Source organism: Gambusia affinis, linkage group LG02, assembly GCF_019740435.1.
Source record: "Gambusia affinis linkage group LG02, SWU_Gaff_1.0, whole genome shotgun sequence".
NCBI lineage: Eukaryota > Metazoa > Chordata > Actinopteri > Cyprinodontiformes > Poeciliidae > Gambusia > Gambusia affinis.
Genome location: NC_057869.1, coordinates 32,336,100 through 32,350,795, shown reverse-complemented (window position 1 = coordinate 32,350,795; position 14,696 = coordinate 32,336,100). Strand labels below are relative to the sequence as shown.

General features: G+C 40.6%; 1 protein-coding gene across 1 annotated transcript; it reads right to left on the bottom strand.

Moving 5' to 3' along the window:
* Positions 1-2,518: 2,518 nt before the first annotated feature.
* zgc:153993 (uncharacterized protein LOC767645 homolog) lies at positions 2,519-13,927 on the bottom strand. The gene is made up of 6 exons (XM_044096199.1): positions 13,715-13,927; positions 10,760-10,808; positions 10,063-10,224; positions 9,050-9,182; positions 8,075-8,179; positions 2,519-7,988 (listed from the first exon to the last, which is right to left on the bottom strand). The coding sequence occupies exons 1-6, from the start codon at positions 13,782-13,784 to the stop codon at positions 7,893-7,895; spliced, it is 615 nt and encodes a 204-aa protein (XP_043952134.1). The 5' UTR covers positions 13,785-13,927; the 3' UTR covers positions 2,519-7,892.
* Positions 13,928-14,696: the final 769 nt, after the last annotated feature.

The following is a 14,696-nucleotide window of genomic DNA, read 5'->3' as shown; positions in this document are numbered from 1 at the left end:
TTTCAGTGGTATGTGTGATAAGTTGCCCGCTGATGTTAGAGAGCCAATGATATATCTGGTGGTTCTTTTGACAAACTGCTTCTATTAAATGCACAGAAGGAAAAATGCATCTTTTGGGGTTCTGGTCCTTTCAAAACACCTGCAGAGTTAGTAAGTTCTGCAGACAAAAGTGTTGTTTTGCAATATTTGTATTTATTTAGTTATTTAAATGATGTTAGTCATAAGTTTTAGTGTTTACCTCTATTTGTACTGGATGTGTGCACATGTCCAATAGTGAAAGTGTTTAAACATGTTTTGAAATAAATTGTTGAAATTAAACACGGAAAGTTGAAGTGACAGTACTTTGTGAGACTAAAAGAAAAAACTACCAGAATTACAACTGATTGAATAAATATTGAACACGACAGTAAATTTATTTCTCCTTTTAAGATGAAATCCAACCCAAACGCTGACATCAACCAAAACAAGATATACAAAAAAAAAAAAATCACAATCACACTTTTTAAGTGAGAACAGAAACCATGAGAGTCTTCTAAAATATTTCATTATTCACTAAGCTCTAGAAGAGATTTGCCTGGGCACACTTGTGATTAATTATACTGAAGTCAACATGGGTGACTTCAGTACCCATGCTGATGATCCCCAAGACAGATGCAAAAAAGTTGTGTGATGTACTTCAAAACTTTGGTTTGACTCAACATGTTAAACAGGCAGCACAAAATCGAGGAAAGGCTTTTTACTTGACTATCAGTAAATATTTCTAAGGTCTCTGATTATTTCTCTGTCATATTTGAAAGTACAACTTGTTGACTCACTTAGCAGAACAAATGTTATTACAAAATGGTGTGAAACTTGACTTCATGTTTATTATCAAACCCAGAGTGTGCAGCTATAATCATCACTCAACACTAAAACACTCAAGAGGAACGTTCTTTGTGGAAACATATCCATCAACAATGCTCATTCCTTGTTTCATCCTGTCACAGTTGGCAGGATGAAAACTTAATCACATCCTTCTCATCAGGTGTTCTACCCCAGAGTTTAGAAATAGCAATTATCTTACTAATGATAAAAAGGACATTCTGAACAAATCACTACTGCAGAATTACAGGCCAATTTCCAACATTTCACTATGAACACAGGTCTCCAGGGACCAGACGTTTCTATATCGGAAATTTGGAGTTCAAGCTCATCACACAACTCCTACAACTCTTTTTGCTTTGTGTCGTCACAAAGCAACGGGTAGAATCATTTCTACCTAATCAAGAAATGACTATGTAGGTAGCATGTGCCAGCATCCACATGGATCCCAGGATGCAAGGCTTGAGTTGGGCCAATCAGCACCCAGCCTTCGTTGGCCGCTGGACTTCTTCCACAGATCGTTTATCTAATGTCAAAGAAAGTATGATTCATCAAATCATATCACATTCCATTGCTCCATGTAGAAACACCCATTTCACACCCACTTTCAGCATCCAACATCCACAATGGTCTGACACTATGCAGCCCCGGAACAACCAACTGATTCTCTGTGTATTCTGACATGTAACAAACCAAGAAGATCACCTCACTTTTAGAATCCCTACACTGGCTCGCTGTAGCTCAGAGAATAGAATTTAAAATACTGTTGCTAGTTTATAAATCACTGAAAGGCTTAGAACCACAATATATTAAAGACCTGCTGTTGTTCTATCAACCATCCAGACCTCTCAGATCTTCTGGTTCTGGTCTGCTCTGCATCAGAACCAGAACCAGAACCAAACTTGGAGAAGCAGCATTCAGCTTCTATGCACCACAAATGTGAAACAGATGTCCAGAAAACTGCAAAACAGCTGAAACACTGAGTTCCTTTAAATCTACTGAAAACCCATCATATTCAGAGTTACATAATCATAATCAAAGCAACGTACAGGACAGACCAAATGTTTGGACACATCTTCTCATTAAATTCAATGAGAAGGTGTGTCCAAACTTTTGGTCTGTACTGTACATAATCAGTGGAACATTAATAAACAATCTGAAGTGTAATGACAGCAAAATATAATGTTTAAATTGTTGACTGTGTTCTATGACTTTGTATTTTTGTGTTTTTATCATGTAAAGTACTTTGAAATGCCTTGTTGCTGAAATGCGCCATAAAAATAAAATTTGATTGATTTAAGCAAAGATGGCCTTTAGTAATCTGAGTTCCAGTGGTTTGCTGGACCCAACAGTGAAGCCTTTCACTCTCAGCTCCTTTCTTAGAACTGAGACCACTAGAGTCTAGAAATACTTAATAACTGCACTTCTAGATTGTCTTGATTTCACCATCTGACCCTCACCACCTGAATTCGTGCACATCTAATCTTCCTGCTCCTAACATCGACTTTGAAGACAAAATGTTCACTTGTTTAATATGTCAGACACCCCTTAGGTCTTATAATGAGGCAATCAGAGGAATGCACTTCATCTGTCATTAATCGCAACACTAGACCTGTAATATGAAAGACTGCAACACAATATGACAGGTTCCATTCATTTTAACATGGATTTATTCCCCAGAAGGCTCTCAAAATAAACATTTCTGATTTGAGTTTTTAAGGATATCATTACAACACACATGATATACTGTAGTATAGACCACAGGTGTCAAAGTCCAGTCCTGGAGGGCCACTATTAACTTTTAGATGTGCCTCTGTTGCACCACACCTGAATAAAAATAATTAGGTCATTAAGGCTCTGGAAAACTGGTCTGCACAAGGAGGAGGTAATTAAGCCATTTCATTCCAGCGTTTCGTACCTGTGGCACATCTAAAAACTGCAGGACAGTGACCCTCAAGGACTGGAGTTTGATGCCCCTGCTGTAGACCTAAAGTTGATAGTTTAGGTCAGGGGTGCTCAAAGTGGGTCCTTGAGGGTCAACATCCTGCACATTTTATTTCTCTCCCTGGTGGCACCAACAACATTTTCAGCTTGTCAATGTTCTTCTTAGACCTTCTAACGAGCCATCATTTGATCCAGGTGTTAAACCAGGGAGACATGCCAGGCGGCCCTCCAGGACCCACTTTGGGGACCACTGGTAGGTCTATTGCTACAGATTTGGAAGTAACACAGCTACAGGGAAAAACCAAACTGCAGATTTTTATAGGTTGACAAAAAATTCATTTTCTTTAAAGAAACCTGTCAACATTTATATCATAGCTGATATTAGTAAATAAACAAATGCATTAAATCTGTGACTAAGGAAATATTCCATTAATACATACTCAAGATTCACAGTGCATGTTATATTTATTCATAGAATTATCCAATTATTTCATATTAGGTAACATTGCAACCAAACTCACCACTGAATAGAATGGAAAAAACTTAACAAAGCTTCAATCTGGTTGGACGAATACAGAAAAGTCCGAAGGAAGAAAACAGATCCCAGGTTAGCCAGGGGCCCCTAGAGGGCCATGTAAGGCACTCATCCCAGTACAGGCTAAAACCTTATAATTTGAACAAATAACATTTTCCTTCATAGTATTAAAGATAAAACTATTCATTACACCTCTACCCCCTATGTACTTAAATACACATATAAATATTTTAAACTTTCCAACAGTGAAACATTCAGGAGTGAAATCTGACTGGAGCCACATGCAGAGCAGCAGGTAGGAATGGATCTGTGGCTTCATGGGAGAAACTACAACTACATGTTGTAAAGCAGTCAGTCTGGACCAGGGGTCTCCAGGCCTCGAGAGCCGATGTCTCTGCTTCGACACACCAAGTCAAATAATGAGGTCATCAGCAGGACCCTAAAGAACTTGACTATATACTGAGGAAGCATTTCAGTACATTAATTCAGGCGTTAGACCAGGGACACATCTAAAAGATGAGGACACTGACCCTTGAAGCCTGGGTTTGAGGAGCCCTGGTCTAAACCATCCAAAAGTCTGAAGGTGACTGCAGCTCACCAGGCCACATCAAGCAGCAGCCTTCCATATTGGCAAAAGGCCCTCAATGATGCCTTTATATGATCACATCACTTTGTAGCCGAGACACTTACACACCCCACTACCTGACCCCATGCAAGCCACAATGTGACCCCCTCAGTATTCCAGATCCAGCTTGTGCAGTCTAGCACTATGAGGACGTCCTCCAGGGCTGCTGACCTTCAGACAATCAGATGGAACACTGTCGCCCCCTGCTGTGGGCCTTGAGGACAGGCCATTCCAGCAAATCAAATCATTTAGACATCACTGGTCTGCATGTAGGTTTGCACTGGTGCAGAAATGAGAAAAAAAAAAAAAAAAGTGGCTTAAAGAAACGTGGTGGAAATAAAGCTAAGAAAGTGTTCTGCATAAAATAGCAATATACACTGATGTAAACCCAAGTAGTCATCTGGTGATTTCATTTTTTGGCTACATGCTTTATATAATGCTGGAAGCCTCTCAGGATTCAGGTTGTTCTCTGAAACATTTCAGTTAGGGCTGCACCAATTGCAGTTTTCTGGCCGTTCACTGATCTTTTAAAAAGCCTGACCTGCCAATTCTTATTTAGCCAATACTAATGTTTTTTGTCAGAAGTGTTGCTAAATACAGCAAGAAAGTTGCTGAATTGTTAACTGTAAACATGCAGACAGGGGATGAGAGCTGAAGACAGTGGTTGACTTTTAGACCTTTGTTGAGGTAGATAAGATCAGTATCACATGTAAAAATTAGCCGATCACTGATCTCCCAAAATTAAAGAAATCGCCACTGGTAAATCAGTTCATCCCTAATTTCAGCTTAAAGTGAGACAAACAGAAAAAAAGAAAGACTTTGCTGTAATACTGAGCAACTAAGCTGTGGACTGTTGGCACCAAGATGCTAAGCTGCAGGCCGGCCTCACTTGTATCAGTGGTTCTGGGGGTTTGGTGACTGCCTGGTGCTGACTTGTTGCTGGGTAATAACATTAGTAAAAGACTGGACTGCCTTGCTGATTCCAGGGACTGCTTACAGAGCCAGGACTGTTTTGAGTTGTTTTATGTTTTATTGATATTGCCAACTACTTTAAATCCTTGAATTTACTTGTGTTTTGTTTTTAATAAAGCACTAATTTTGCATTGTCTTTAATTGCATAGTAAACAGGGCCATATTTACCTGGTGCCAAATCTGGTCAACCCAATTTTATTAAATCAATTGACTGCAATACAGCAAGTTGTTTCTCCAACTAAATCCAAAACAATTTGTACGCTGCACTTCTTTCATTTTGGTTGTTTTAGGTTTTGTTAAAGATGAATACTTGATGATTTTGGCCCATGTGACAAAGTTGGGACACCACTAACTCACAGTGGTGTGTTATCTAAACAGTTCACAGTGGAACCTTGAACCTGGATGGAGATCCAGGTACAAAAAAAGGCATCAAATAAAACTTCCTTACAGTATTTGATAATACCTGTTTAAGACTTCATGTGTCATTTCTTGTGCAAGACTTTGTTGAACCAACTTTTAATTTTTTGTAAAAATCATAAGAAATTTGATTTACTGTCGTGATAAATACCATTTAATGTTTAAAGCCCCCAAATGTTTTACTAATTTCTCCACTGTTTTTTCAAAAAATATAAAAAATGTAAATGATTAAATCCAGTTACTGAGTGCAGTCTAGTTCTACAAAACATGCTTCTTTATTAACCTTCATACATTTTCCAGACAGTTGTGAGTTTTTCTATGAGGGGGACACCAACAGGTTTTTTATTTGTGGGTTTATTTTTATTTATTTATGCAGCCCCTTGAGCTGCTTTTAGTATGAAGGGTGCTTCATAAATAAATAAATTGATTGACTGATTGATTCTATGACTTGTGTCCTATTACAAATGTAATAGGAGTATATTTGTGCTTGTGGGGCTGGTATTGCTGATACAGACAGTCACCTAAGAAAGAAATAATAATAATTAGGTTTTATTACGACTTTTATCATTGTCACAATAGCACAATTAAATATTGTGACAAAACTGGAAATCCATATGGCCCAGCCTACAGGGTTGGAATCAAAAGGTGGTTCAATAAACTTAACATTGTGCACGTTTATGTAACGTACTTGCTGCAATCCTTTAGCGTCCTCCTGTCATAAAGCCTGGCATTTTCAAAGGGCTGTGTGGTAACCTGGCAGGGTAAGGTTCCAGAGAGGCAGTTAGCAGGAATCCTCCAATCACTGAACATTATTTCTGCTGCAGGCTGCAGTTAAAACTAATGTCAGCTAGGGGTTGAACCAATTAGTCGACTAGTCGACTCTAGGACGTCTCGCGAGTTTTTACACTTCATGTCGACTAGTCGCAGTCATGTGACAGCCTGTGCTGATCTGACAGCACAGTATACGTCACAAGACACAAGAAAAATAAGTTAATACATTAGTTTAAATGATATGTAGATGGATGCATATTTGTGGTTTTACAGTGTTTTTAAAAGGAGATGGAGTTGCAGCTGCAGTCGACTACAAAACACGAGCCGTCTAAAACTCGCCCCCTTCCCGCTAAGGATGTCACTTAGCCGGCTCGCGAGTGTCTTTGTCACGACGATCTAACTAATACATTATGAACATTATTATTATTTTACATTATGAACTCGACATCGACTCGACTTTTATCATGTTGACGTTGACTAGAAAATATCTTAAATCGTTCAATCTGCTGAGTCAGCAGAGCTTCCTGCCGCGCATCGGGCGGAGGAGAAGCAGGTGGTTTCGTTGAATTCAGCTGTAACCAAACGGGATCCGTTCATAACAAGTTTGGCTTGTGATGTTCCAAAAGCACCATGTAGTCAGTGTGATCATTTGACTCCTATAGTAACTATCCAGAGATCATCAGCATCAGCCGGTGTTTAGAAAAAAACAGTCAGACCCGACTTTGTGCAACAACATTTTCCCCGCTGCTCAGGAAGAATGATCTGTTTATTGCTCTTTTAATTCTCCATAATAGACTTAGTAAAAGCAGGAGAAGGGGAGTGTGTGTGTGTGTGTGTGTGTGTGTGGGGGGGGGGGGGGTGTCAATATTTGCCGTGAAAATAGCTAATAAAGCCTCCAAGTAGTTGTGAAGGATTTTTGCGCTTACGTCACTATGACGTCACCGCGACTACTCGACATCGACTCGACTATTATCATGATGTAGTCGACCTTAAAAAATATGTAGTCGTTCAACCCCTAATCTCAGCACATGAGCCCAGATCCCGTCCTTCCACTGGACTCCATGGTGAAACGATCTGTGTTTGCCGTTCAACTCTCAGATCAACTCCTATATTAAACGTTTAGGATCTCATCTGCAACAGAAAACATGTCTGGAGTGTCAGCAGAAGACGGATCTGCAGAGGACCTGGAACCGCTTTGGCACATACCCAAACCTTACATGGGTTCTGTTCATGAATAAAACATCTTCATTAAAAAAGATCCCCGAGACATTCAACACTAATCTTTGGTGTTTCTTCCAGCTCCTGACAGAACGAACTGAGCAGCAGGTAAAGTACCCTGCTGCACCAACAGAGACCCTCTGGCTGTAGGACGATGTGTCATCTCTACTGCTCACAGTCAGAGCCAGCATCACTTTAAGGCACTTTCCTGCCACTTACAGGTTCCTTTGAGTCCTCTAAGAACCAAACCCTTATCTGACTCAGAGCTCAGAGTCCATTCAGTGATAACTAACATCACATCTGACAGGTTAAGCTGCCTCCAGCATGGCAGCTATAAAATCTGCTGGTGTAGCTCCAAAGAGTTGCTGGTGAAGGAAAACAGAAGAGATTGATGCTGACAAGGAAAGTCAGTTTTAGTCAGAGAGACTTGAAGAAGGAGAGGATTGTTCTCAGTTTAAAGCAGCTGGCCTCCTATTGGCTGCTGGATAGAAATGACTGTAAAAGCCCCTGGAAGTGTTCTCATCAGTGTCCTGCAGAGAGCTGGAGATCTCAGTGTTTCATTCTGTAGTAAACAAATGTTGCTACGACAACAATTGAAGCAACAATGGCTGCGTTCCTCCAAGGAAAGCATTGGATGACACCAACCTGGAAGAATCAGGAGGACGCAGGTTAGAGGCTTTGGCCTATTAAAGCAACACTTTATACTGATGTCAGAGGCAGCAGCCACTCACCCATCCCCCCTGCTGCACCAGCCAGGGGTACAGCAGCTCCCTGATGACCTGCAGGACCCAGCTGATCACAATCCTGATGTTCTCCAGATGATTGGTGGTGAGGGCCTGGGAAAGAAACAGCTGAATGGGTCAGAGCAGGCTTTATGTTTCTGTTTGACCTACACATCAAATACAATGTTGGGAGTTTTGTTATGAATGAGACTTTGATTTAAATTCCTGTAATATTTATGACTGGTTTTCCCACCCTGAGTGTCCTGCTGCAGGGTTCAGATCTCAGGAGTGGCTGACAATACATCAAATAAACAAAAGCTAAATAACAATGGAAACACATGTTGCTAGGCAACATGGGAATAATAAAATACAGTCAAATATTCCTTCTGAATAGTTAATTGACATCTCTGCTGCTAACCGCTGCCTCCTTGTGGAGAATATAAACTAAACTAGGAACATTCTGTATTCATGAGTCCTGATGTGAACATTTTACCAAGATTGAGATCTGTTGTTAATGTTGCTGTTTTGTCTGATAACTGATATTGTGCACATTTTTTTCACTATCCTTTAGACACCTTGAAATGCCACCACTAACTTCACCACCGCTGCAATGCTTCAGCTAAACTCCCACAATCCTTTACTGCATCACTGTCACTGTCTCTGTCCTCTTCTTCTCACCTCCAGAAACCCAGAGCAACCAGAATAAAATAAATATTGGTTGTTAATATCTGTCCAGTTTTATCTATAAAACTGACTGACATGTTAAAAACAACTGATGTTAGCCGATACTGGTGTTAGTGCAGCAATATCCTGCATACTAGTCATTTTTGGAATAGCTTCATTAATATATCCTAAATATATAATCTAACAAATCTCCCCTATCATGAGCCCTTAATCAAACTTTTCCCTGGATTTTGAGAAAATCTCAGCTAGAATGTGTTAGCCATTAGTCAGACACAGAAATGAATGGACTAGATCAGTTACCCTGTATATGAGTCTATAAGCCAGATGGAAGAGCGCCACCACCCGGCCCCAGTTGATCCCATCAATAAAGATGCTCCTGGCCACCATCATGAAGACTTCCTTCGCACAGTTTCCCTGAACCTGGTTGATCAGTCTGGGAGGAGGAAAATTTCAGAGAAAAACAGGATTATTAGGTATGACAAACAGCACAGAACAAATGCATACGCACATGCCCATGCACAAAATCACCTGTCAATGAAGGCCAAGATTCCAGGGAAAAATCTGAACAAAGTACAATAACCAGGGAATCAACCTTGCATCATTTTATTTAACCTAAAAACGTAAGTGCAAGTTGTCCACCTTTTTATATGTCTGAAGGGAATTAGAAACACTTTTGAAAAACATTTTGACTTAAAGTATAATAACTCAGGCATGAAAAGGCTAGTTTACATTGTAGGCACTGACTCACAGAAGGAACACTGTCATACAATCAGCGCCACCAGCAGGCATAGCATGTGAAGTGTCTTGCCCTAGGACACAATACCTGAGATGGATGGAGTGATGGTTTAAAAGGCTACAGCCACTGACAGCATCAATTCTCAAACAAATGCCTCAAGCTACCTTAATATAGATTCAACCCAATTCTACAGACGGGTTCATAGTCAGCTAGGCTCATTTTGATTTCAGAAAAGTTAAATTTTTTTGAGGCATGAGCATAAAGACAATCTATACTCATTTTCAATAAATTGTCCAAAGTGTTCAGATGAGATTTTTGTTTTTTCTTAACAATTGACACCTTCATTTAAAAACCATCTGATATTTAAATAGGTTTGAGTTTAAAAAATAGAAAATAAGGAAGGGAGCAAACACTTTTTTCACAGCACTGTATGCATTAGATTTAAATGACTTGACCAAATATTTCTTTAGATAAATTAGATCTGCTTCGTAAAGTGCATTGAGATAGCAGTTTTTGTCAGTCAGTGCTACACAGATGCAATAAGTTGGTTCTGTACTCAGTGCAGTGCAATGCTTACCGCTGGAACTCTACATTTCTGTTCAGTTCGTCTGCTATTTTTAGCAGCTGATCCACCACTTCTTTTACTTCTGGATCATCTTGTTCATGTGGCCTTCCTCCCAGATCCACAGAGTCGACATGACGACCAGGATCCTCCGTGCTAATACGCTCTATCACGTACCTGGAACACATACCACCCATTGGCAAACAGGGTCAACACATCGTTTATGCAAATAAACGGGGAAATAAAATGTAGGGTTCAACTTTTTATTCAATTTAACTCTACTCAGAGGCATCCTCAACAAACAGCCAGAGCAGGAAGACACATGTCAGACCAGTGAGTATTTATAGATGCCACGTTCCTAAGAGAGGCATGATAACTTCAGATCATATGTTAATACATATGATCTGATGTCATATGTCATAACATCCCTCTGCAGGGAGTCTTCCTCCCTCTGCAGGAACCAGAACCACATCAAACAATAGGAGCAAAGCATCAGCCTATCCAGCTGAAGCTTTAGATACAACTGAGGAGAAAATTTGATAATCGAGTTTGGTTCTGGTTCTGTCCTGTACATTTGTTAGCAGACTTTTGTTAGCAGACTTCTAGAGCCCATGGTGGAAACACACCCAGAAAAAGGTGGATAAAATGTTCCTGGGAATAAAAACAAACATTCAGGAAGTCATTGTGGAAGCATGCCTAGAATGAGACTCACCCTCTGAGCACCACCACGCCCTGCTCCAAGATGGGGTCGTCAAAGACATCTGAAAGGATCATGTCAATAATCATTAATATGGAAAGAACTTAATAATTCCAGCCCTCATCACATTATGGTGCAGCGCCATTACGTCTAGATGCTCTGGGTCTAAAGCAACAAAAGGTGGCACAAATTATGTCTGTCTGCTGAATGTTCCACAAATGAAGTTTGTGGAGGCAAAATATGTATGAGTGGGATAGTGAAGTCAGTGTGACAATATTTTTGCAATAAAAACAAAATGAAAGGGGCGTGCTGTGGTGGCGTAGGGGATAGCACGACCCACATTTGGAGGCCTTCAGTCCTCGACGCGGCCGTCGCAGGTTCGATTCCCGGACCCGGTGACATTTGCTGCATGTCTTCCCCCCTCTCTCTCCCCCTTTCCTGTCAGCCTACTGTCATATAAGGGACACTAGAGTCCACAAAAAGACCCCCTGGTGGGGAGAAAAAGAAAACAAAAAAAAAAACAAAATGAAATGATAAACAAAATGATTAAACTTCTATCCCCCAAAGTGACCAATTCACTTTTTCCAACAGCAATTTAGAACTCCTCAGACCTTTTGGCTTTCACCTCAATTTCTATGTAGTTTCCCACAAACAACTTCATGGATGTGATGTATTACTCAATTTAAATATTTTGCCTATCTTCTTTGCCTTTATTGCATGGTTGGCTTGCAGATTAGATAAAGAAGACAAACTATCTGCCCGTTGGACAGTCCGTTGAAAAAAAAAAAAAAAAAAAAAAAAAAAAAACATGGTTCACAGCTGCTCAATATTGCACTCGGGCCAGATGTGGCAGAAATCTAGAAGTCATATTTCATTTTTGGCAGATTTTGATGTAGACCAGAGCCAAAGTGTTTCTTTTTCTTTTTTTTTCTCCAGGTATCAGGCAGGCTCATGATCCCAGCTAAACCCTCAGGTGCAGTGACGTGCGGTGAGGTTCATAGCTGGTGAGGCACTGACGTCATCAGAATCAGATTTGCAAATAGATGCATAGATTGACAGCAGTTTACAGGTTATGTTTCACTTCTGCATCCTTACACATACAAACTGTAGCTCACAAAACACACATATTATCTCCTGCTTCGATTGAAAGTCCACTTGAGAAAACTTTTTTAGTGTTGTAATGTAGTCATCCATGTCGAAAGTCGGGATAAGCGAGAGGGAAAAAAATCACTATCTCTATTATAATCTATCGCTGCACTTGACTTGCTTCCCGAATCGTTTAGCCTAGCTCGCTGTCACTTACTCGGCAGTTGAGGAGTGAACAAGACGAACGTCTGGGATCTTGAGCGCCCCCTGCCATGAGGCAAGAGAACTGCCTGCCTCACCTCGAACCTGTTCTCTGCCGTTTATAATCGCTCATTACACGAAACACGTTACACAAACACAGTTGGTGACAAAAAGCACTGTACATTATATACATAAGCTAAATTATTGGAAATAAGTTCACATATTAAATTTGTTTAAACCATTTTATTGACGCCGTACAGCAACATGCTCTCTCCGCTTAGCAGCCAGCGCAGAGCCAGGGGTTGCGCAATCCAAGGTGAGGCAGAGCTCGCTGCTGCCTCACCGGCATCGCTTCCAAGCATTTGAATGGGAAAATAAGAAAATTCAGCGATTTTGAACAAATAAAAATCGAAATTGGTGAAGCTACATGAAAAATAAATATTTTTTAGTACAAACCACCGGATGAATATAACAATTTAAATTACTTTATGATTATATATTTTCTTTCTTTCCATGATGGCTGGTGAGGCACTGCCTCACCTGCCTCCCCTGACCGCACGTCACTGCTCAGGTGACTGTTATGCAGATCTGGTGCCTTAACATCAAGAAAATGATGGACAACCCCTCTATCCCCCCAGCCCCCACCCCGGAGTATCCTCTTCATAAGACTGGTTGACAACAAGAGTGCCATTGCCTTCAATCAGATGCTTTGCTGTAATACAGACTGCTACAGGAGACCCTTGTAGGTTTTTTCTTTTCCTCCATCTCTTTTAGCCTCATTCACGCTGCAGCTTACATGTTTATGTGTGACTGCCGGCAGTCATACATAAACAGACTGAAACTGATTAGAATACCCTTTAGGGAGGGTACAGATTGCAGAGAAGAATAAAAAGCTAAACTCGCTACAACCTTTACCCCACTTGGTTACATCCTTAAGGTGAGCTGAGTGTGGCCCAGCGCTGGACGGTTAAAGTAACTCTCTGTATCTGTTCCATTTACATGACGTGTGGCTTGTAATATCTGACCATTTATCGGCATTAAATCCCCACCAAATCTCATTATTTCTCAAGGTAATTTACAATGAGGAGTTCTGGTCTTTTCATGAAACCTGGCGGAGCACAGAGGCATAAATGATCTGTGCTCCACCTGATCATTTTTTGATCTGGTGGATTTTTGATCCATCAGATCACCTGCTCACCAGCCAGTGGACTGTGGGCAGATACAACTCAAAGAGTTTTATCTATAACTCTTTGAAAGACCTTATGAGTTACAGCTATTTCTCTTTGGGCTCAATGAAATAGTAGTACATATTGTTCACGATATTCCGACCCGCACATCTTTTTATAATATCCCTTTTCCTCCACAAGTAGGCTATTCATGTTTGGCATCATAAGCGCATTCAAGTCAAGAATTTGCCTGTTAGTATCTATTCTTAAGCAAGTCGGATTGAAGTTCCAGGACTTTTGCCAGTGTGAATACTTTCTGCCACAACCTCGTAAAAAGCGAAACACTCCAGATAAGGAAGTTTAGGACAAGTTGGTAAACTAAAGTCCAAAACAAAACATACAGAAAAACAGGTAGCTGAAGATTACTAGACGACATTCAGTCTGTTTAGTTCCGTGTGAGGTAAAGTAGCCTTAGGCCGCTGTCTCTCCTGGATGAATCAGACATGGCTCCACATACCTCCTCCACCCTCAGCGCCTTGCGGTTCCACTTCGTCTTCTAGTTCCCCGTCCCCTCGGTCGTCCGCCATGACTTCAAACTCTTCTTTCGGCTCTAACTGGGTTTTATACGCTTAGTCTACAGCTCAGGACCGAACATGGGGGGAATAATCCACTGCAGTCTTTGTACTGTAGTCCACTACGTTGAAAGCTTTATTTCCCCTCTTTTCACGGAAGTAACGCGGAAGCACCGGGTCAGCGGAACCACGCCTCCCTTATCCACGAACCACTTCACTTCGGGTGTGAGCCCGCCAGGTAAAACCCGCTGGTCACAGCAAACCGGTTTTAGTGTTATAATTAAACAGAATTTATGAGAGTTAAAGTTATGTCTAGATTGAACAATTAATCCAGCTCGTAAATTTCTGTTTTACACCATTTTGTCTCAATGCCTTGGTTTAAGTAATGAGCAGAAACGACGGTAGTCCATATTTGCCACTCCCAAGCAAACATGTATCTCTTATTAATAAAATATTATCTCACAATTATGACCTAGGTATCGCACAATTAAGAGATATCTTCTTATGACATATTTCTTGAGAGAGCTTGAATTGACTTCCTGGTATTTGGACATGGATGAGAGTTTGACTTGATAATATATAAAGAAATGGAAGTTAAGATCATTGAGCAATAGTTCAGAAGTGGTTTGACAAGGGTGACCATAATTTGATTTCTAAGAAACTCTTGGCCAATGTTCTGAAAGTCTTCAGTTAAATAATCAACATCAGGACTGACAAATGTTCCTAATTTCTTAACATATTGGCATGAGGTAAACTATACCATACATCCATCCATCCATTTTCTGTTCACTCTTGTCCCTAATGGGGTCAGGAGGGTTGCTGGTGCCTATCCCCAGCTAACGTTCCAGACGAGAGGCGGGGTCACCCTGAACAGGTTGCCAGTCTGTCGCAGGGCAACACAGAAAACAGACAGGACAAACAACCATT

Coding starts and splice junctions, on each gene's coding strand:
- zgc:153993 (XM_044096199.1), bottom strand. CDS start 13,784: ATGGCGGACGACCGAGGGGACGGGGAACTAGAAGACGAAGTGGAACCG. Junction 9,183..10,062: donor AGAAATGTAGAGTTCCAGCG/GTAAGCATTGCA, acceptor TCCTCCTCCCAG/ACTGATCAACCAGGTTCAGG. Junction 8,180..9,049: donor CTTATAGACTCATATACAGG/GTAACTGATCTA, acceptor TTTCTTTCCCAG/GCCCTCACCACCAATCATCT.